Source organism: Myotis myotis, unplaced genomic scaffold, assembly GCF_014108235.1.
Source record: "Myotis myotis isolate mMyoMyo1 unplaced genomic scaffold, mMyoMyo1.p scaffold_m19_p_1, whole genome shotgun sequence".
NCBI classification, from domain to species: domain Eukaryota; kingdom Metazoa; phylum Chordata; class Mammalia; order Chiroptera; family Vespertilionidae; genus Myotis; species Myotis myotis.
Genome location: NW_023416313.1, coordinates 201,263,904 through 201,289,104, shown reverse-complemented (window position 1 = coordinate 201,289,104; position 25,201 = coordinate 201,263,904). Strand labels below are relative to the sequence as shown.

Sequence of the window (25,201 nt, the reverse complement as noted above, 5' to 3'; positions counted from 1 at the left end):
GGCATTTTCATTGTAAAAAAAGTAAAGAAAAATAGAATCACAAGAGTTGTAGGGCTTCAACCAGTGAATTCTGATCACTTGTACTGTTTTTTTCATGATATTTGCAGACTTCATATTAATATCAGTTGTACATTTCCCTAGGGACACCAGCATAATCTGGACTGTGTATAACTATGAGCAAAAATATATTTTTACTTTATATAAAACATGTAAAGTTATAATTCATGGCTCAAATATTTCTTTAGAACTGTTAACTTAGAATTTTAAATAGGAAAAACAAACTGATGAACACAAATCAAAGAAACAGAAAGCAAATAACAGTCACTATCTCGCACTTATAAAAATTAGTGACAACATTTCAGAAACCCAAAACAGTCCTTGGTAGGGGCATAATACATTCATTCATATACCACTGGTGGCACTGTGGACTGGCACTACCCATTTCAGAAAGCACTTACTTACTTATGTGTGTGCTATAATGTAACAATCTATATACAGAAAAGCCTAAGTGACCATCCAACCATCCGGACTGTCCGACCGTCCAGCAGCTATGATGCGCACTGACCACCATGGGGCAGACGCTCAACGCAGGAGCTGCTGAGCTGTGGTGACTTGGCAGCTGCGGTTCTCAGGTGACGCACCTGGAACCAGAGAGGAGGGAGCCTGATTCCAGGGTGTATCCTGAGAACCACCCTTATGCAATCTGGGAACCCTTGGGGGGATGTCGGCGAGCCAGTTTCAGCCGGATCTGCGCAGGCCAGGCCAAGGGACCCCACTGGTACATGAATCTGTGCACCGGGCCTCTAGTGTGTTTTAATATAGCAATAGATGTTAAAATCACAAAAAGATTCACATTCTACTCTTAGTTACCCTAACTGACCATGCAGAAGGAAAGATGAAAACTCCTTTTCTCTATAAAAGGCATCTTCAGTCACCACAGAAGGGGGACACTAAAGATACTAATAAAGAATAAAACAGTGACCACTTAACTTTACTAGCTGGAATTAAAATTATTTCACCATTTTAAACTATTTTTTCTTAAAACAGTCTACTTGGTAGGCTACAAGTATGCCACTGTCAGTACGGTCAGCAACATAAACTTCGACCCTCAATATTCTTTAGCTCAATATTTTCATGAGACAGAGAATTTGGGTGAGACACTAACACATGCTTCGATAAAGCTGTTGAACTTTGCCTATTGGGTTCAAGTTGTTCAGCTGTTTTATTTTCATGCAACTTACATCTTAATATATATGGCAGGTCCTGCCGGGAGCTGGTCCATGCTTGCTGTTTCAAGGGACCTGGCATATATGGCATACTGTTCTTAATATGTTTGCTCACCTTCTTGGCACTATGTGTTTTAACCAAGGTCTCTGAGAAAGGTTGTTTCCCCAGGTAGGGATTTTCCCCTGAAGTTAGGGAGGGAATAAAACCTCTTAACTAAGTGCCAGGCGGGTAATCAATCACTTTAACTATGAACAATCATGCTTAAGCTACATAATCTTTACTCCCTGGAATGGAGATAAGAAACGCCCTAACCTTTGTAATAGAGATTGATAGGATTGAATCAACTGGTATAAATACAGTTGTAACAAGACAGCAAGACACAGAACTTAGAAGACAGAACTAAGAAGACAGAACCAAGAAGACAGAACCTACACAGAGCCTAGAGACAGAAGAACTTCGCTGGAGAGAACATGGCAAAAGATCCTGGACTGAACCTGACTATAGAACATGGCAAGAGAACCTGAATAGAACCTGGTGACTGAACCTGGCTGGAGAACCTAGCAAGACAACTGGCCACAGAACCTGGCTGGAGATCCGAACCAGAACTTCTCTGGAGATCCAGACCAGAACTTGGCTGGAGATCCTGGCTAGGCTGCTGATCAACTGAACGCTGTCTCCATGTCATTCCTTCTTCGCCGACTCCGTCCACACCTTTGGGGACCCCTGGACCCGCTGGGGTTGGACACCAGCAAGGTCCAAAAGTCAAGAGAATTAAAAGAAAAAGGCAGCAGCAGCATATTTTCTATTCAAGTGAAACACAGATTTTCCAGGTGGAAGCACTAGGAGTCCAACTGTTAAAGAATGGCACTTTCAGAGAAGCACTCCACCCGGAGTCTCAGTCCCTGACCCTCAAAGAGCTCATCCTAATGATAAGGGTGGAGGTTCCATGAGAACTAAATAGCCGAAGACTTTGCATCATAATTAAAAGCCGGTCAGAGAAATGGATGGACATTTACACAGGACTGGCCACCTGCCAGAATTCTGTCCCAACGCACTCCCCTAAGCTTATAATTAATATTACACAAGAGTAATTGTCCACATTATAAAGTGCACAGCACTCTGAGGTTCCAATTCTTCTTTCCATAAGTAACTTAAAAAGTAGGGTGGCCTATCACAGAGTCATGGATACAGAGAGCAAATTGATGGTTTCCAGATGGTAGAGGGCTTGGGGGGCTTGGGGAGCTGGGTGACAAAGGTAAAGGGATTAAGAAGTAGTTACAAAATAGTCATGGAGATGTACATTATAGCACAGGAAATATAGCCAATACTATTATAATAACTATATATGGTACCAGGTGGTTACTAGACCTATTGGGGGGAACCACTTCATAAATTATATAAATGTCTAACCACTATACTGTATACCTGAAACTATTATAAAATAATACTGAATGTCAACTATAATTGAAATATAAAAATTTTAAAATGGAAAAAAAAGGTAAGGTGGTCTGTTTGCCAAAACTGCATGAAATAGTGGGGCTTAAATCTGCGTGTGACTAAACAACCTCTAATGACTCCCTAACTTGCCAATAAAAGGTAGGCTTTAATATGAAGTTATGTTGACATTAATAAATTGTATCAAAGTGATTTAAGAAAAAGTACAAAGAAAACTCTATTTGAAACAAAGGAAAAATAAAGAGTAACAGAATCAAAATGGAAGATTTTTATTGGCCGTTATCAATCTATAACAAATAGCAAATAATTATATTTTTTAATATACAATCTCACTAGTGATCAAAGAAATAAAAACATTTGGGGCCTATAATGAATGTTCAACAATAAAATTGTAAATATTCAAAGCAGGCAAGAAAATGTTAAAACTATAGTCTTAAACATATTAGTTACACTTTCTGGTCTAAGCTTTCTTAAGAACTTGTGTAAAGTTCACACCATCTAATTTATAGGGTTCTACCTTATGGAAATAATTCAATGTGTAGGAAAAAAATTACATAACAAGCTCTGGCTGGTGTGTTCAATGGCTAGAGTGTCAGCCCAAGAACTGAATAGTTGTGGGTTCAATTCCCTGTCAAGGGAACATACGTGGGTTGCAGGTTCTATCTCTGGGGCATGTGCGGGCAGGCAACCAATCTATGGATCTCTCTCACATCGATGTTTCTCTCCCTCCTTCTCCCCCCTACTTTCTACTCTCTCTGAAAATCAATGGAAAAAATATCCTGGGGTGAGGATTTTTTTAAGAAAATTACATGGCGAGGTCATTTATATAAGGCCAGAGGTTTTTAAACTTCTCTATGGATAGAAATTAGGGGGTTCCTGAACCTGAATAAAAAAATTATACCTTATTTTCACTAACTTCTAAATGAAATATAGCATTTCTGTCCATTATAAATGTAGACAACAAACTACAGTAATATTAGCTGTACATGTGATTTTGACAGCAATAGGAATCATACCACATTACAGTTATTGCAGACATATCAAGTATCGATTATGCTCATCACTACTTTGAAATTATGGTAGTTATCAGACCTGAATTTAGATAATTTGTTATTGCAATAAGAAGCAGAGATATTACTATGTCACTAAATTTTAAGCACTTTTGCAACTGTATTTAATATGCTTACATTGCTTTGTGCTTTTATTTAATGCACTTAAAAACATTATTCTAAGGGCAGTCCATAGATTTCACCGAACTGGGAAAAGGTCATTGGAGGGAGCAGAGGAGGAAAGCAAAAAACTTAGGGACATCTGATATAAGTATTATTTATGACAATGAGAAATTGGAAAACCTGAATTTACAAAAGCTGGAAACTTTAAATAAATGATGGCATAACCAATTATGAAATCATGAAAAATATATAAGATGGTATTTAGTGATCCTTTAGTTTAAAAATAAATATGCATGTATTAGAAAAGATGAGACAGAAATAAAATCTAGTAATAAAACAAGATTAATTTTCTTATTTTCTATAATTACTAATTTTTCTGTAATGAACATATAATTTTTATAATAGGAAGATTTTTAAAGTATAAAAATGTATTTGATTTACAAATGTCAATGATTATAAATAATATTTTTATTTACAGTAATGCAACTACTATACTAGTAGTAATGCATAGTAATGCAAATCTTTACTTCTAATGTTAGTGAATTCTAATTCAAATGCCAGCTCAGAGAAAAAAAAAAAATTAACATCCAAAGGAAAGCAATTTCAATGAGACACCTGCTTCTATCTCAATTTCTTTGTATTTAAAACCCCTTACCAGAGATATGCAGCAAGAAGTCTTCCTATATAAAATGCCTTTGAAGGATTTGGAAGGAAGTCCCCCAGATACTGGCAGAAATCCAGTCAAAGCAGAAGCTATGAGTGCAGGGACCACATATAGCCTACATGATTGATGGCTAACTGTCCATATGAATTAAGAGATTGTGTCTGCTGATGGTTTTACATCATCAAATGCTTCTACTTGACTTGGATTCAAGTCAAGTTAGGAAGATCTCTCCTCTCACTCTCCTGAAGCTCAGAGGAATGGCCTCCCCATGAGAAGAAGAGGCTCCATGAGAAGACCAGGAAATTAGTTGATACAATAAAGTAAGTATTTTTGAGCTTACTCAGGATGTGGGGCTCACTGTGTCTAAAGTTATAATGAGGTATGCATTTGGAAAAGAGGTGACAAGTTCTATTATGTGTTATCAACTGTACTAAAATAAAAATAGAAAGGGCCCTTGTTTCCTTTAGACCAGTGGTCACCAACCTTTCGGACCTCACGGACCACCGGTTGGCGACTGCTGCTCCAAAGGTTTCCTTAAACCAGCAGTCGCCAACCTTTTGGACCTCATGGACCACTAGTGGTCCACGGACCACCGGTTGGCGACTGCTGCTTTAGACTACAAACCAGCACAAAATTCTTTGAAATATGGGCATCAGTAAGCATGGCTGTCACTTGATGCACTTTGACACAGGAAGTTGGGGAAGCACTGCTTTTTCACGTGGACAGTTCATGTGTTAATCACTGTTATTGACTACCTGAAGGATTTTTGGTTTGTTTTTCATTTTTTATCTTGACTGCTTTTAGACTTACAGAAAAATTGCAAAAGTACATGGAGTTTTCATAGATCCCTAAACCCAGTCTCCCCCAATGGATCTTATGTAACTACACACCATACAATCATCATTAATCAGAACCAGGAAATTAACATTGGTACAATTCCATTAACTAAAGGACTGACTCAAATTTCACCAGTTTTTCCACTATGTCTTTTTTGGGCTTCGAAATCCTATTCGGGATCCCATGTTGCCCTTGATTGTTACTTCTCCTTAGCCCAGCAGTTCTCAACCTGTGGGTCGTGAACAATGAAAATACATCCTGCATATCAGATATTTACATTACAATTCATAACAGTAGCAAAATTACAGTTATGAAGTAGCAACGAAAATAATTTTATGGTTGAGGGTCACCACAACATTAAAGGGTCGCGGCATTAGGAAGGTTGAGAACCACTGCTTAGCCCCCTACAGTCTGTAACCGTTTTTCAATCAGTACCTGTCTTTGAAGACTTAGACAACTTCGAAAAGATTTTATTACTCAATTTGGGCTTGGTGATTTCACCTGACTGGCCTGTGGTTATGCATTTTGGGCAAGAGAGCTACAGAAATGACATAACCTTTTCAGTTCATCATTTCATGGGATTCATGACATAGACCTCAATTCACTTGGTTAAGGTGACGTCTGCCAGGTGTCCTTATCATGACCTTACTATCTTTCTCCTTATTTACATATATCTTTGGGGAGATCTTTTGAGATTATGCAAATCCTGTTTTTCCTCCTATTTCTCCTCAAACTGTCACCTACTGATTTTATCATCTATCAGTTTTGTCCAATAAAGTTTACAATAGTAAAAATCAGTCTCCATAGTGGTGTTTTGGGTCTGTGGGGATCAATTGGTGGTCTTGGTTAATTTCCACAAAACCACTGTGACCACACACAGACTTGTGGTCTCATTTCCTGAAAGGAGAGGAAAAGGAACTATAACATATTAATTCAGTGTCTGGCACAGAACACAAGGTCATATAGACAGAGAACCCTGATTGCCTCTACCTGATGCTATAAATGCAAGATACACTGGCTCCTCAATTCAATAGGTCTTATACTTCACATCAGCACCCAACATTTACTCAACTGTGAAACAAACCTGGGCCCGCCTAATCTGTGGTCCTGGCCTTCAGGTACAGCCTAGACTGGTAATGAACCAGGGCATCATGGCAAGCACTGTGCAGAAACAAGGGGCACAGGGTGGCTCAGAGCATTGGAGGGAGAGCACCTGCACCTTGGGGAGGAAGGGGGTCACACAGGCATCATGAGCCCAGGAGAGGCAGGAACTGGTGAGGTGAGTAAGAGAAGAAGGGAGAACAACCCATCCTAAAACATGCTCATGTGCTGGGCTGCAGCAGTTGAAGCACATGTCCTTTTCACCGACTTCCACAAACTTCTGGACTGATATGACACAGGTAGCACAGAACCCTGAATGCTTAATAGGTCAGGGTTTAAACAAGCAGTGTTGGGACTCAGGAGATCACACCCAAGAAAGGAGAGGATGTTTGTCTTCCAAGGAGTAAACATGTCAACTTTCATACCTAAAGGCCTCCTTGCTACTAGAAGCCCTGAGCAGGTAAAATCAGCAGCAGGACATTCCTAGGCTGGTTTCTCAGTAAGTTAGTTAGTGCTTCAAATCCCCCTGAGGAGGACTACATAATTAAGAGAGTTCCCTTTAAACAAATTACACATAGTTTATGTGATCACAATCCTATATAATAAAAGCCTGATATGCTAAGTGTCCAGTCGGCCCTTCAACCAATCAAAGTATAATATGCTAATGATATGCTAAAGCCACTCAACAGCTCGCTATGACGTGCACTGACCACCAGGGGGCAGACTCTCTGGTAGGTTAGCTTGCTGCTGGGGTCCAGCCAAATGGGACTGAGCGAGATGGGCTGGACACGCCCTGGAGCCCTCCTGCGGTTCCTCCCCAGCTGGCTAACCTCCTGCATCCCTCCCCAGCCCCAATCGTGCACCAGTGGGGTCCCTTGGCCTGGCCTGTGCCCTCTCGCAATCCAGGACTCCTCAGGGGATGTCGGAGAGCCAGTTTGGGCCTGATCCTGCAGGCCAGGCCAATTTGTGCACCAGGCCTCTAGTAAAAAATAAAAGGCAAGGACATTAAAACAATCAAGTATACATATATATAACCTTTCCATATTAATTTTGGCAGAAATTAACTGTTACGTTCAAGATCACAGAGTACACTGTGGTTCAGTGGAACAGACTTGTTGACTTGAGTGACTTGAGATATAACACTGTGCGTATCAAAACTAAACATAGAATAATTACTTTTATCCAACCAGAAAGAATATATGCACCCCTATGTCCACAGCAGTGTTATTTACAAAAGCCAAGATCTGGAAACAGCCTAAATGCCCATCAGTAGACGAGTGGATAAAAAAGCTGTGGTACATTTACACAATGGAATACTATGCAGCTGTAAAAAAAGAAGGAACTCTTAACCCTTTGCGACAGTGTGGATGGACATGGAGATTATTAAGCTAAGTGAAATAAACCAGTCAGAGAAAGACAAATATAACATGATCTCACTTATATGTGGAATCTAATGAACAAAATAAACTGACAAACTAAATAGATCCAGAGGCATTAAACACATGGAACCGACTGACATCTCAGAGGGGAAAGGTGTAGGAAGGACTTGGAAGAGATTAACCAAAGAACAAATATGCATATATGCATAACCCACAGACACAGACAATAATGTGGTGAAGGCCTAGGGGGAGGGTGATGGGGATATGGGGGAGGAAAACAAAGGGGGAAGAAAGGGGGGACATTTATAATAGTCTCAACAGTAAAATAAAAAAAAAGAATAATTATCTTTTTAAAACTCTGAATTAGAAGACATAATATAATAGTTTCTTCAAGCCTAATGTTGCTATACTCACTGGATTAAAAAAAAGAAAACGAACAAAATAAGCAAGACTTACAAATAAGCTTAGCTGAATGGTGTCCCTGAAGTTCCAGCAGTCCCATACAATACTAATACTCCACTAAAACATACAATAGCTACTTATTGATGCTTGTTAACAAACTGGAACTTGAAGCATAGTTTCTGAGAACAAAATTAAGAGTACATCAGAGTGCTAAAGCTGTCACTTCAAGTACAGATTAAGTTAAGTGCACATATTCTAAAGAAATGATTACAAGAGGGTGGGACGTAAATAAAGAAAACTGGACATTACAGTAGGAGCTGAAATCCAAGTTGCTGGTGTCCTCAAACTGGTTAATCCTGGGGCCCAGCATATTGCTGAACTTGATTTGTGCGTGTGTGCGTGTGTGCTCCAAAACATGGGGGTGGGGTAGGGTGGGGAGAGGTGGAGGTGTAGGAGGAAGGTGAACAATAAAAACAGTCAAACTGGTGATTCAAAGTTATCGGGTGCACAAACATCAGTTTTCCCTCTTTTCGGGAGTGGAAAAATATTCTTCAATGAGCTTCGGCCCAGATAATGGCAGTTTCTCCTGGGCGCTGGGCAGCAGGGAGGGCGCTGCCCTACCAGAGCATCTTCACTAACTTGACTTTGAGAGTGACACCCCACCTCACATCAGATACCCTACTGACATTTCGACCAATGGGGCAACAAACACCACAGCCAAGGCAACCCCTGGGCTCCTCTCTTTCCTATTGATGCATCTCTCTGAATGGGATTCAGGGAGGTCATGCCTCACAGACAATTGTGTAGTCAGTGCAAACGAAAAAATCCGGTATGGGAACAGCAAACGAAGTGAGTAATGGCTAGGAAAAGGTCTCCTCAATCAGCCATGTCGGCTACAGGTAACAATTATTCTATAACTTAATATTTTCCACTTACAAATTACCTTGGTACTTTGATCATGGTGACTATGTACATAAAAGCTAAATACAAAACATATATGTACTCAAAGGGAGAGGACCAGATTGATTAGTTTTAATGCTCTCCTACTGCCTGGTGTGTGCCTCTCTAGGAAGGCTGAGGTTGCACCACTTGGACTTATCTCACTGACAGCTTCACTTGGGGCCCTATGAGCACTAAGTGAGGATGTCTGCATAAAGCACAAAGTAATAACACAATAAATGTGAGCTGTATTATTACTGTCATTTACTCCTCGCTGAGGCTCAGCAGACACATCACCCACACTACAAAAGAGCAAAGAGAAGTGGGCAGGAAAAAGGACCGGAAAAAAGAACATTGACAGTTGTGTTGCTTATTTTAATAAGTGCAAACAGTGGGATTCCTCTGTTGGTCCGGGATCTTTGCAGCAATAGACTGGGCTTACATATTGAAGCCAAATATCTTCTAAAGACCAAATTTTCAAATAATGATATTTATAAAAACATCAGCCAAACACAATTAAAATTTACATATAATGTTGACAGTATACTGTTTTCCCTAGAGACTTAGCACAGTGAAGTCAGAAATGCATTAAACAGAAGAATGTGGTGAGAAAATACGTGGTGATAAAGAGGCTAGAGTGAGCACCAGGCCAGGAGCGCTATACCCTGCTGCTGGGAGATAAATTACACCTGGCATTGATGTACTCCTGCAAAAGGGCTGACTCACTTAAGGTTCTGATTAGGAAAAATGAGTTAGTGCACTAATTGCAGTGAATCAATTTGTATATAAAAATTATAAGACAGAATTACTTAACTATATTTTATACAGCGATAAACATATAGATATTAAATATTCTAATATACAGTCATACTTTAGGGGGCTTAATATCAGCTTCAAATGATGTTATCCATAGTCATAATTTGCTGTATATTATCATATTGTGACAAATGACCTGTTTGAGTTGAAAATCCTAAGTTGTGTGACCCAAGAAAATACAGCTGGCACTCTATGTAACTGCCTTTCACTGAGCCAACCTCCTGGATTAAATACTGCTCCGGCTCCCTCTGTGAGCCACAATGATGAATGCCCAATGGCACTAGCAGGCAATCCACAGCACCACACACGGGATTTCTGCTCCCACCAGCTGGACAAAGAGTCGGCTGTGTCTTCCAAACCTGTATATACCAGTTGACTTGTTACTGTAATTATGAAATTTAATTAAATATTATGAAAGCTTATGGAATATGATCACAAAAAATAAATCTCGTTCCTACTAAAAACTAAGTTGAAGGCCTTGGAAAGACTTAATAAAGACAAGTCACTTAAAAAAAAGCTGTTGGATTAGATGTGAGTAAGATGGCTATTAAAAAATGAGAAAAAATATGAAACCTAAGATTTTATAATATTCAGATTGCTTTGCTAGTGTCTATGTTTGTGCTCTTGTGGTTTATACTATTAATACAAACATAGACTCAAAATAGTAGAATCACTGTCAAAGAAAAAGCCCTTGGACTTACAAGAGTTTGGCAAATATACTTTTATATATTTTAATGAAAATAAAATATTTTGAATATGTACACTTTTTAAAGATTTCCTGATTTAACAGGTATTTTCAATTAACCAGTTCTAATTATGCTGGGTAAGAGGGTACTTTTCCATGCTTCAAATTAGAAACTATTTTGGATTGGTGGCTTTTAAATTTATGAAGTGTTATGAGCTAAACTGGATTACTCTGAAATATAGGCATTAAAATTTTTATCCCCAACTTTGGAGAGACAAAAATCCTTTAAACAAATTTCTATCAGATTTAAACATAAACATACACTCCTTCCTTTTAGATTAATACAGCAGAGAGCTGAGCCCAGCGGTTAAGAACATGACTTTGGTCAGACTCAAGGTGGAATCCTGATTCCAACATTACTAGCTCCATGACAGCTAAACCACTAATGTCACTTAAGCCCAGTGTTCTCATCTGGAAAATGTCACCAATAGCGATCCCTACCACAGTGGGCAGAAAGGATGAAATGAGAATATGCATGTCACATCAAAAGGTCAGCAAAGTTCCTGGTACATAGTAAGTACTTGAAAATGTTTATTATTACTGTTACCATACTGCCTAATGGGGGGAAAGTACCTAATACTACATAAAAAAAAGATTGTAACTAATATGTTCTTTCTTGTGTTGGACCTGAAATGTCAATTTTTAGCAAGATGGCCTTCACCCACAGACAGCTAAGAAACACCTGTGAAAATTTCCCCAGGTACAATGGATCAGGCATTCTCAGCTAGGTGCAATAGTACTGCCTAAGGAATATTTGGCAATGCCTGGAGATATTTTAGGTTGTCACAACTGGGGAAGGGGGAGAGGACACACATTGGCATCTAGGGCATAGAGGCCTGGGGTGCTGCTGAACATCCTACAATGCATAGGATATCCCCCCTCCAAAGAACTATCTGGCCCCAAATGCCAAGATGGCAACACTGAGAAACCTTATAGCTTAAAGGACAGTATAAGAAAAAGTGATTTCTAAAATCTACTCCAGGAAATTATTCCAAGAGAATAAAAGTTGCTTAAAAATGAAATTGGGGTCTTCATTATCATATTAATTCCAGAAGCATTGCCATGAATATTTAGGAGACATACTAGTATGTACTTGTAACAAGTTAAGATTCTCCTTGTCAATAGGAGACCCTCTAAAATAGGGTCTATCATCTAATAACCTTACGGTAAGTTTTATTCTAAAGCCATAATGAGTACTAGAAATGTAATGTCATTCAGAAAAATAAGTCTAAATAAGATTCAAAAACTCCAAAACAGTAAGTGGGAAATCAAAACATTGCTGTAGTCATCTGCATACAGGGCCTCTCAACTTGGCTGCAGAGGTTACTGAGCCAGCCAGCGGACCACAGTGCATATCCCTCCCTGGCCAGCATCCTGTTTCCCAGCTTGGGTGCTTATATGACAAACTCATTCTTCAATTAATAATGCTGCTCAAAAACACTATTAGAAAGCTCTTACAAGTTCATTTAAACTACTGACTTTTTAACAAATCACAGGGCCTTTCTTAAGTCTGAGATAAAATGGTACACAAACTATAACCCAACAATGTATATGTGTGTGTGTACACACCTCCAAGAACAAAAAAGACTAGAAAGGAAGTCACCAACATGTTCAAATACAGAAGACCTAAATTTGATTCCTGGCTCTGAAACTTACTGGCTCTGTGACTTTTGTCAAATAATGTAATTAACTCCCACTAAAATGCCTGTGAAACAAAGAGAGATGTATTACAATTCCCATTAACTGATGAGAACATTGAGGCGGAAAAGCAATGGTCCTGCACTAATTGCAAAAGTATTACATTAATGAAAGGCAGCATTAAGATGGTTTTTGTATCCCTTAATATAAAGCTATATTTAAAATATTTTCAACTTTAACATTTATTCTTAAAGGATACACAAGTCTTCTACACAAAGATTATACACCTCATTCACTAAATCAGATGTTTTTTTTAAAAAACATGAGTATTTAATATACAAGACATTTTAATACCTTAAAGGATTCATAAAAATGCAAATAGAAATACATCACAAAGAGAAATACATCACAGCAAATAACTATTTAACTATTTTACCATCAAGAGAAAATACAAGAATATCTCATGTCACACAACTTAAAAACAAGCAAAACAAAACAAATAGTACTCTTTCAGAAAGAACTACTCACCCTTCTGATAGAAGAATTTCCTGTAATAGTAGGCGCCGAGGTCCACGTGCTCCACGATGTACCGTTTCACGCGGTCCAGATGCAACACCAGGTTCTCCTTGGGCACTTCAAGCACTGCCACTCCTGCGTTTGTGCAATGGGAGCTGAGTGCAGACTCAAAGGAGGCACTTTCACACCCACTAAAGGAGCCAGAGTTTGACTTCGACAGGCTGATTTTCCTTTCACCTTCTCCACCTATCTCATTCCGAAAATACGGACAGCTCATTACAAGCTCATTGCTTTTATCATCTCCCTGGTCCATGCCGAGGCTGCCTTTGGAATTCAGGTCCTCCGTGCTGCCCATCGGGGAGTTAAAACTGGCTGAGTGGGACAAAGGTCCTGAAACCAAGGACGCTACAGCAGCTGCCGAAGCCCCCGTGGTGGTGTTTCTCCTCTTAATAACATTGTGCCTGTTCATGATCGCCTCATTCAAGTCAAATAATATACTCTGGACATCGTAGTGGGCAAAGCACTTTGGACACGTCCAAGGTCTGACGGAGTCTTCTGACCGGTTATCTTCAAGATCTGATGATTTCCCAAGTTCATCACCTTTGGCATTGCGTAATTTACGAAAAATGGATGAGTCTCCAGTTTCAGACTTGGACCGTCGCTTAAGTGGTTTTTCCCTTTCCTTGAAGAGCCTGAGGTTGTCTCTTTGTGTGATGGGCCCATCTATAACATCCAAAGAGAAACCAGAACCCTTGCCCCCACCTGCGATGAGAAAGTCACTGAGCTTGGTTGGAGTTGGGCCTCGGTCGGATTTGTCATCTTTGTAGCCCTTTAACAAGTCAAAGAAGCTCTCTCCAGATGTTCCCTGCTTATCGATTGAAGAGGTGCTACCATACTCCCTGTGCAGGGAGGGCCCAGTCTTGTAGGTGGGTGAGATACATTCATCGAAGCTATCCACGTCAAGTTCACTTATGGTGATGTCGCTGTTGCTCCGCTGCCGAATTCTGCGAAGAGCCTTTCTGGGGGAGCCGGGGTAGGCTTCAGGCATGAGGAATCTGGAGTCCATGCTCTCCAATGGTCTCGTCTTGCTTTTCAGCGTGTTCTGTATGCTTTTCAGCATGGCTGAGTCACTGGAATTGAGGCTAACAGAACTTCCCTGACTCACGGGACTGCTTTTGGAGGACATGCTCTCAAGGCAACTTGAGGTTTCTATTTCCTGACTTGAACGGCTAGATTCTTTGACGTTTTCCTTCCGTGGGGGCCAATCTGCGATCCTAGCCCTGACCCCCATCTTTGGGACTCCGGGGGTCGAGGTGATATGGTGAGGACCTTCGCTGCGGGGGGGCCCTACCGGAGCCATGACCGAGGATCCCAGGCTGCCGTTCTGGGACCGGAAGCGCCGCATGTAGAAGTCGTCAGTGTGGACTTTGGGAGGGCCATCGGTGCCCACCACCGAGGCCCTGTCCGTGGCAATAGGCCTCTCCGTCTGCGACCGTTTCAAGCTGGTCATGATGGGAAAGCGGTCAGACCTAAATCCCTGCGGAAAGGACCATCATCTCCAGCTCTAAATGTGCGCTTCCCTTTCGGAGAACGGTTTCCAGCAAATACAGCAGTTGCATGAGATCTTACTCTTTTTCATTTAGAAGGTTAAACGATGCCTTATTTTCAAGCTTCTGAAAATCCAGATCTTCAGAACATTATAATCCACAATCGTTCCTTTGCTTCACTTTAATAGATGGCTTTCTTTCAGAAAAAACTGAATGGAACTTGTATTACTGGGACTCTGTGGTTGCTATAATCCCATGCTTTCTCTGAAAGAGAAGGACAATTGGAATTAGCATTTGATAAATACATCTAAAAATAAATATGCAATTGCCAAAACCAGACACATGAAAGTAAAAGACTCCACAATGAATGTGGTTCACAGCTCATGCCCCAGTATTTTATCAAAGCAGGTTTGAAAGAAAGTGAAAGCGTTTAATGAAATCCATCTTTTGAAGTATATATATTTTAAAAGAGTATTAATACTTCAGCTTAATTGAGCTATTCCATAGAACGGGGAGTGGGGAGATCTCATTCCAGGACACTAAGGCTCCAACTCCCAGGGCAGACCAATTACAGACTCCAACGACCTCCAGAATGCAGAATATCACCAGCAGCTGTGCTGACCAAAAGTTTTGAGACATAACCCACAGAGTTCAGTACTTGAACAATACATAGTCTGTTTTTTTTAACAAGACTAAAAATTGGAAAGTCATTTTATTTAGTATGTAGCAGCACTCACTTTTTAACATCTTCTATATTTCAAAGTCCTAATTTGTCTTTTGTTGTTTTTTACAAAGGCTTTTACATAGTTGGCAAGAGCCAATACAACAGACAGAAAATAAACAGCGTTTTCCGAGAGCCACCCTACCCAGCACGCTTCTGTGTTATCCTCTACTTCATTACTTACCCCGAGGAGGCACATTTCAGAACGAATCCGGCTTTCGCCACCACCGCTTCCCAAGCTCTCTCCGGTTTCATCTATTCCTAAAGCTGGAGCTAGTTCACTAATTAACAAAATGTCTGCATTTCCTTAGGCACTGCAACCCACCCCACCCTTCGGCGCTCATTTATGAAGAAAGCAGAAACTAGACCTCTGCCGTAGCGAGACCTCTGCAGACTCCCCAAGAGCAACCAAGAGCTGTCAGCATCCTTCCAGGCGAGGGCCTTGAAGACCAACTTCCTCGGTGCACAGCAGTCAGGAGGGAGAGGCACAAATCCCGAGCACAGAACCCTGCGCGGTGGCGTGCATCCCGGAAATAAAGGCAGAGGACCCTTTCCCAAGCTCCACACACGACACAAGGGGTGGCCTTTAGATTCTTGCCAAATCCATGTTGGGAAGATGCTGCTGACCCAGCACTGCACTGACAGGGCTGCATTGTCTACAAATCACGCCGACACCCTGAGGATGAGCCTCGCTCCCCGCTCCACGCAGCGGTAACAAGCACTTACTTCCACGATAATTAAGCATCTTGCTTGTCGGCTTCCTGCCTGCAAGGCAGCCGCTTTAATTCCTCTTGCAGTACGCAGCAGCCTTTTAGAAGACTCGCTGCTATTTAAAGGCTGGAACATTTGGGGTGTTTCAAAAACTGCAGGCTGCCTGCAGAATGCGGGGCCAGCCAGCTCCAGCTGGGCTTGGGGGCTGGGCTGGGCAGCGGGGTCAGATAAATGCCAATTGTTCTCACCCCCTCCCTCCTCTTCCCCACCTTTTGTGAAGGGAGAATGTCCTGCACTGCTACCTAATTAAACCTGGCTTGGGCGCTTTCTGGAGAGTTCTGCTGTCAGATTGTTCAGATTACCTTTCCGTTTCAGAACTTTACAGGCTCCTATTGAACGGTAAGCCTTCAAGTGGAGGAACGTGCTAACTGTTGCGTCCAAAGGCAGCACGTGGGGCCACAACTCGGAATGGAGAAGTGCCCCTCACAGAATGGAAGGGAGCCAGTCCACTGAGCCAAATGCAAAGCAAGCACCAGTCCATCTCCAAAGGGAAACTCTTCTCACAATCCAAACCAGAACTTACGAGCTATTTTTTAACTAGGAAAACAATATGCTGTTTATTTCAATGAAATACCTTTCAGAGAAAGACTACACTAGCAGAAAGAATAATTCTAAGTAGATTCTTATAAAAACCAGATGCTTTCAACATTTCGCACAATCTCACAGAAATCAAGATAAATCATCTATTACTGCCTGAACGTTCGCTCTCAAAAAGGTCAACACACCAATGCCACCATGATAAAAGCTCATTCTTGCCACATTTCATTTCCCTTAGAGAACAGTTTGTTGTGGGACTGTCTTTTTAAGGCTATGTGAAGTTATACCCATGGTAGGAGGAAACGAAGAGCTGGAACTAAAATACAACAAACTGAACTGATTTGGACATGCCCAACCTTGGCCATTACTACTAAGGTACTCCCTTCAGAACATCTCATTTGCTTCCTATATTTTTAATGGATTTTTTTAAATCTTATTTTAAACATAAAAATTTCTTCACAATTTAAAAGAAATGCCAAGCCTCCTATTACATCTTTATTATAACAACAACTCAATTTTTTTTAAAAATTTCAAAATATAGATGGGCACATGGGAGGAGGGGGGAGAGTGCCCACAGTTTAATGACTTGTCAAAACTAAGGAGGTTCAAGACAGACAACTAAGTTAAATGACAATTTTTTTCTTTCTTTCCTACTTTATCTCTTTCCCTTCTTCCCTTTCCTCACCCTTATTTATAACATCAAACTCATTTTGGTGCAATATAAATTTTGGATACTGACTAGCATATGTAGAAATATATACGCTGTGGATTTATTAAACTACTAGTAAAAAATACAGTATCTATGTGTAATACAGGCATACCTCAGAATGCTACAGGTTCATCCCAGACCACTGCAACAAAGTGAGTATCGCAATAAAGCCAGCTGTAATATTTTTGCTGGGGGTGGGTCTTGCCTTTAATTTATAAAAAGCACAATATCTGTGAAGCACAGTAAAGCAAAGTGCAATAAAATGAGGTATGCCTGTATGGTGGCAAATCAATAACACCTACAACCTATTTCTTAGGGTGATGGAAATAGGAAGCATATGCTGACAATTATTAGTAATTATCTTGACTATCAGCAAACCTGCCTAAGCATCACTAAATGTGGCAAAAAGCAACAGAATTAAACAGAAGGGCAATGCTAATTTATAGCATGTCGCCTCCATCTGTTGAAAGAGCAGGCTATGTTAAAAATTTCCTGTTACGTGTTTAATTTTACAGCTCTAGGTACTATTTGAGTCCATGAAATACCAATCCCATGGTACCGAGTTAGAGTACCAATCCCACTTTTAGTTCAGTGAGCTTTTGGAAACTGTATCAGAAAATGAGACTATCCACTCAAATTCTACTAGCTGAAAGTCTTTTCATCACTCTAAGTCTATCACAACATAACCACCACCCCTTTCTGACAATGCCCTTCTTTCGGAAGAAGTGCCTTCTCCTCTCCTAAATCATTCCCAGCCTTCCCGCATTCTCTTCTGACCATCGACCATACACCTGGTCCTAGGGATGTTTGAGAAGGCAGTCCCTCCCCTTCAAGGAAAACTCCAGGTGCACAACAATCCTGTCCTTCTGACTCTTAGAGACTTTCACACCTTTGCCGCCTCCCTCCTTCCTGACACTCTTCTCTAGCCTCCCAGGACAACCATGCTCTTCGTTTTCTCTTGCCTCCTGCTTTTTGCTCACTCCTCAGTATCGCTGGGAGGCTCCATGTAGGAGCTGGTGATCCAGGGTGGTCCCCTTCGCTTATTCCCTTCCCATTCTCTATGTGTCTGCAGGGGCTGTAAAGGGTATAGTGTTAGGATGCACGTGAGCTCTGAGCACTGTAGGATGTGACAGCAGGCCTAGGAGCACGGAGTCAACATGTTTCTCTGGAAAGCAGGTGTTCACTTGGTTGCATCACAGCTGTCTGTGCAACTTAATAAAAACAGAATAATGAAACTGCCTGGGAAGGTATCTGCATGGCAGCCAGTACTGGCTGGCACTGTTACATCGTCAGCTTTCAATATCATGTCTATGCAGTTACCTCCAAATCTCTACTCATGATCTTCTCCCCCAAACTCCAGATACAATATATGCGAATGCTCATTTGATATCTTCCGTATTTATCTATTTTCTACAATTTATTAACTAACAAGGAAAATATGAAAAAATCATTTTCCCCCCAGAAATGAATAGGTGGTTAAGGAAGTGAGAACAATAAATAATTCAAGGAACCAAATGAAGAGAACAACATGGGAAACTTTCCTTGTGCCAAGGGCATAAAGAATAGTTTAAAGGTTATATAAGATGTGGGAAGGAGAAATAAAACAAAACATAAAAACAACAACTACAGTTTCCTGAAATAATTTGTAATACAATGTGGTATATTCACCAAAAAGATGTGGCATTCCTCATGAAATACTTCCACATTTCACATGATGTTTTGTTAGATTCCTTAACTGGCAGAACCTCAAATACAGGGCCAACTCTCACTGTTTGGGGGGGGTTTAATGATAACTATCAAAATGCTCCAATAATTCAGAGCTATACAATCTTAGAGTCTTTACGAAAACATCAGCCTAAATAGTTTATGATGTTGAATACATAGATTTAGAATATCCAAGTATTCTTACTTTAGAATACAACAGAAAACTTTATTTTAAAACCGAAATTTAACTTCACAGTGTTTGAACATTAGATTAGCTAAGATAACCAAATAAGGCAAAACTATTTTCTTTATATCCCTTTTTGGCTTTCCTGAATTTCACTCACCTTACATAAAAGTAATATCTCATATACAGGGATATCTAACTCTCTAAGTTAGCCTGAAATACATATGAACACCTCAGTGCAATGTCATGGGTAATTTAAGCTTTACAAAGCAGCACATAACTTTTTAGACTGGCATTTCCCCCTTCCACAAAAAGCAGGAGTTGATAAATCTAGTTCCTGCTCTCCAAATGCTCACTATCTAAAAAGACAACACTGATTTGAAAGCCGAGTCAAATAACTTGCCCTGAACTTAACCAAGTGGATAAAGAAGTTATGGGTACAAAACATATATAACAGGATTAAGATACATTTAGATTTAGAGATAAAAAAACAACAATTTAAAATATGCCTGTTTGGCCAAGTAAGAACCAAAAGAGAGAATAGCACTTTTCTCCCACCTACCCCGCTAGCTAAAAAAGTTCAGTAAATAAAGTTACATTTCAAAGGCCTACTAAGGCTTGAAGGTACTTTGGATAGCCAAGGGTGATGGAAAATAGGAAAAATTGGCAGAAAGCTTGAGAGCAAGGGGGGTAATAGAAAAAGAAGGTATAGAAGAAGTTATATGATGGAATTACTGATAAGTAGCAAAATGATTCAACAGTTGGCAAAATAAAGAATACAAATAAATGTATCTCTTATACTTAAATAAGCAAGTATATTTATTGCCAAAGAGCTAGGTTTGAGAAGGTTAAAGTAGGAAGGTAAAAGTTGAAAGTAGAGTAAAAGGCAGAAAGTAGAAAAGTAACAGTGAATCAGATTATAGAAAAAATAATAAGTATGTATTTGAGGTGCAGTAAACTAATACTTTATCAAGGAAAAAAAGTCAGAGCTCATCCTCTCACAGGGGCGTTTTGAGAGTGTCCATGCCTGACCCTGGAATATCAGAGACCAGACTAGATCAATAAAGCCAATCGGTGTTCTCATGTACTCATTTATACATTAGTAGTCATTTAAAATATATTAAAAACTTATTTATCAATACTGTAAACTGTGACCTACTACTGAACAGTGATTATCAAATATGATCTGATACTAAACAACGTATTACCAAGTATAAATCTGGGGAAAAGGGAATGTGAGAAGTGGACGCCAGTGTGGACAACCAATAAGTATCTCATATACAGGAGAAATGCTTATCAACTTTTTCCCAACTGTGCTACCAATTCTTCAAGTTACTAATTCACAGAAAAAGGGTGCTATGATTAAATATGGCAGAGGCACACTATATATCACCTCCCTTAGGTCATGATAATACCGCTCCAGTTAAAAAACAAACCAACAACACTAACTTTTTGGGACTTTTTAAAAATCCTCATCTGAGGATATGTTGTTGTTGTTGTTGTTGTTGTTGTTGTTTTAACTGAAATTAGAGAGGAAAAGGGTGGGTGGGGGAGAGGGAAGAGGAAGGGTGGGGAGAGAGACAGACAGACATCAATGTCAGAGAGAAACATTGATCGGTTGCCTCTCATACATGCCCCGACTGGGGATCGAACCGGCAACCTGGGTGTGTGCCCTGACCAGGAATCAGACCCAAGACCTTTTGGTGTACGGGAAGAGGCTTCAACCAACAGAGCCACACCGTCCAAGGCAACACTAATTTTTTTAAACTAAGAGATTTTTTTAAACTGATTTGACCATGAACTAAAAAAAACAAAAAAGGAGAGAATATTTCTACACTGTGCATACTATTGAACATATTGGAGACAAACGGGCCTAGTTTTAGAAGAATTCATGATGCAAACAAATTTGTATCCACATAAATTTAGCAATATTTTTTTAAAAGTTATGTATAGATATTATAAATACACCAAAGAAAGTTCACTAAAGGATTACATTGCTTGTTTTTAGATAACTGGGCTATGACTAATTTTTTTATATTTCTCTATATTTATTTTCTAAAATGAGCAAGTGTAACTTTTATAATCAGAAGAAAAGAATTAGGAGAAAAAAATAAACCCATCCTTCTGTTGCTTAAAAAAAGACAATAAAATAAGATCTGGGAATGTGGTGCAATGAACAAACATTTGAATACTAATTGTAAAATACTGCACTATGTTAAACCTCCAACTCCAACCATTCAAACCACTGAACAAGTCAAAATTCAACAGATGGCAGGTCCTTCCAATGAGATAATCTTGTGCTTACTCCCCTGATTAAAATGGAATCAAAGAGGGCTACATTAAGTATAGAGTACTAAAGATTATAAAATTAACAATATTCACATGATTTAAGTAACTACTTCATAGATGATTAACACCATTGCTTGTACTTCCTCATTTACAAATGCTTTCTTTATACTTTATCTATATAATAAAAGCCTAAACAACCGTTATGGAGGAACGACCAGAACGACCAGTCGCTATGATGCGCACTGACCACCAGGGGGGCAGACGCTCAACGCAAAAGCTGCCCCCTGGTGGTCAGTGCGCTCCCACAGGGAGAGCTCAGCTAAGCCAGAAGACAGGCTCATGGCTGGCGAGCACAGCAGTGGTGGCAGGAGCCTCTTTCGCCTCCACCGCAGTGCTAAGGAGCAGTGGGCCGAGCGGTAAGGAGTAAGCAGGTGGGCAGTAAGGAGCAAGGGGTCCTGGAATGCAAGAGGGCGCAGGCCGGGCTGAGGGGGCCTCCTCGCCCGCCCCCCACCCCCAGTGCATGAATTTCATGCACCAGGCCTCTAGTATGACATAAAAGTCCCCTCATACCCACGAGTCCCTCATCTCATTAGGCTGCAAGGACCTGGCAACCAGGGAGGCTGCCTAAACAAAGCAGAGACTGAGCCATCACCCCTTGGTCCCCTTTCCTGGGGCACATCTACTACCCAACGTACATGGACACCTCACCTTTTGTCCCACAATCCTCCTGCTGCAGAGATTCGGGCTAAGCGCAAAGAATGTCACCATTTGGACTGCTAAGCCAACACCCTGGAAAGCATTATAAAGTGCTCTGAGGCGGAAGGAACGAAAACTGTATCTGACCTGGAGAGGAAGTGTCTAGTGGTATTGCCTGTCTCCTCTGAGGTCCAGAGAGAAAGGATGCCTGAACTGGTTAAGTCAGATTGAAATTCGGTCAGCCACGAAGCTGCCTGGGGTTCACATATGATGAGCTAGGCCAGGGGTGGGCAAACTTTTTGACTCGAGGGCCACAATGGGTTCTTAAACTGGACCGGAGGGCCGGAACAAAAGCATGGATGGAGTGTTTGTGTGAACTAATATAAATTCAAAGTAAACATCATTACATTAAAGGGCACGGTCTTTTTTTTTTTTTTAGTTTTATTCATTTCAAACGGGCCGGATCTGGCCCGCAGGCCGTAGTTTGCCCATGGCTGAGCTAGGCTGAGAATCTGCATCACTAAGCCACCTGGAGGCCATGAGGTGGGCTATCTGAGCACTGGTTAGTGCCTGCTCTAAGGCGGTCACTATCAGGAGGAGACAAGAGGGACAATTCCGCTCTCAGGCCCTATCCTCTAACTGGGAAAAGAAGGCCAGGATGCGGGAAACCAGAAGTTCAGTAAGACAGAATGTCCCAAACCAGCTCATTCAAAATGTCCTGGCTCTCCCACTTGAATATGTATAGTCCAGAAAGAACTTAAGGGCCCTTGAAAAGCACATTTGAATTTAGCTTCTGAAGAGAGCAGAACATAATGTCAGTAAGAAAAATGGGTGAACATAAAGTGCCTTCTAAGCATAGCTCTAATATCCAAATCATTATTAATCATGATTAGTATCAACAGTAGGAGCAGATTTTAAAATATCATCCAAGGACCAAGAGCTTAAAAGAAAAAAAATTACAACATAAAATCATTCCACCCTGTCTTATCATTTCCTTCCATACAGACTGCATTAAATAGAGACAGCTTGTCTGCTTCGTTGTACTCTTACTTCTGGGTACACACTCTCTCCCTAGATGGCTCTGAGAGAGCAGCACCTGTCATCCATGTCACTCTCTGCCACCTGTTCACCCCTTCAGTCCTCACAAGCACCTATGAGGCGAATATCTCCCTTTTCAGCAAGGCTGTAGCCCATTTCTGACACAAGTACTCAGTCCCGAGTGCGCTCTCTCGGTAAATACTGGGCTGGCAGAGAATTCATGGCACAACAACCACTTTGAAAATACATTATAAAAGGAGCCTGAGTACCACTTCTGAGAACAACCCAGACATGCATCTCTGTATCTGCAGAAATCCACCCAGCGGGGGGAAATATTGATAATTAACCTCCTTGCGTGGCCTTGTTACTTATCTTGCAGGAACTTCGGTGGCTCCTCCGCTGCAATCTCTTGTTGTGATTCAAGCCTGGAATTCAGGACCACTTGACTCCTGACCCCAAAGTGCTTCCTTCTTCCTGGGACAGCAGGAACTAGGTCTGTGGACCTTCCCTCTCTGACCTCACATTCAGAAGTTAAAATTGTGAGTCATTAGAAAAAAGGCCTTGTCTTTACCCTTCATTTTCCACATGTGAACTCAGGGTCAGAAAGTGTAAGTCCACCAAAGTTGACCAGCGAGGAGCAGAGCCCACATTTGAAGCCAGACTTCGCCTTTCCTGGCTCCTATCCTGTCTGCCACACCTGCTGTCTTTGCCCAGTATGTTTTTTCTGCACTCTGCTGCCATCCGTTGTAACTGCAGTTGGAGCTTTCATTATGCACCTGTTACTGTACACTACCTCACTTACCCCACAGCCATCTGCAGGAGATAATGTCCTCCACAATCTGGGGGGAGGTACTATCACCACAGTCTGGGGAGAGGTACTGTCCACCATGGTCTGAGAGGAGGTACTTTCCACCGGGGTCTGGGGGGAGGTACTGTTCTCCGCAGTCTGTGGGGAGGTACTGTCCTCCATGGTCTGAGGGGAGGGACTGTCCACCGGGGTCTGGGGGGAGGTACTGTCCACTGGGGTCCAGGGGGAGGTACTGTCCTCCACGGTCTGGGGGGAGGGACTGTTCACTGCAGCCTGCACAGGAACACCCTGCTGCACTCTTTTGGGGTCTGAGCCATCACATTCCTCCCACCAGAGCATTCTCCCTCCTAAAAATGCCTCTTCTGCTACTACTTTCTGAAATTCTGTTTTCCACTCTACACACATAGGCCTTTTCACCTCATTTAGAGATTAGGTTCTTGAGGACAGAGATCTGTCCAATCCTTATCTCAAAGCACCTAAGTTCAGTGTCCTTGAAATGGAATCAGGAGCCAAAACTGGTTTGGCTCAGTGGATAGAGCGTCGGCCTGCGGACTGAGGGGTCCCGGGTTCGATTCCAGTCAAGGGCATGTGCCTGGGTTGTGGGCACTTCCCCAGTGGGGGATGTGCCGGAGGCAGCTGATCGATGTTTCTCTCTCATCGATGTTTCTAACTCTCTATCTCTCTCTCTTCCTCTCTGTAGAAAATCAATAAAATATATTAAAAAAAAAAAAAAAAGAAAGAAATGGAATCAGGAGAAACAAAAGTCACATGGTCTCTAAGATGAATTAGAACTGAACTGTTATATTAATAGAGTTTATATTGTGATCTAAAATGTAATTATGATTATCTCATAAATATTACTGTGAGAGAGATATGTCCAAAAAAAGTCCACATAACAAAAATTTAATATAGATTTCAGCTTCACTTTTCTCTCATAAAAGAGCCTTCACAATAGCAGTGAATGAAAAATAACACAGTTTGACCTTCCTTCCTCTATCCACTCATCATCAAAGAGCATGAAAAACAGCCAGAAAAACAACCCACAAATCTCTTTAAAGAACAACATGACATGAATTGGAACTGGATAAGGCACCATCACCATGAAATAACTGAAAGTAAACCAATGACAACTGAGCTACCTATTAGGCCCTGGCCAGGTAGCTCAGTTGGTTAGAGTGTCGCCCCAATACACCAAGGTTGCAGGTTCGATCTCCAGTCAGGGCACATATAAGAAGCAACCAATGAATGCATAAATAAGTAACAACAGACCAATGTGTCTCTCTCTCTCTCTCTCTCTCTCTCTCTC

General features: G+C 41.0%; 1 protein-coding gene across 23 annotated transcripts in view; it reads right to left on the bottom strand.

Annotated features, from left to right (window-relative positions):
• SIPA1L1 (signal induced proliferation associated 1 like 1) overlaps window positions 1–25,201 on the bottom strand; it is a 356,060-nt gene that overhangs the window by 128,771 nt on the left and 202,088 nt on the right. For 22 of the 23 annotated variants that reach the window (XR_004968051.1, XR_004968054.1, XR_004968055.1 and 19 more), the window contains one exon: window positions 12,904–14,702. Coding sequence is in view for 20 of the 23 variants with exons in the window: in XM_036311654.1 (XP_036167547.1) it covers window positions 12,904–14,401 (1,498 nt within the window). In the remaining 3 variants the exon portion in view is untranslated. Of the gene's footprint in view, window positions 1–12,903; window positions 14,703–15,343; window positions 15,496–25,201 lie in introns of those variants that run through there. The other variant, XM_036311707.1, reaches the window with a different exon arrangement.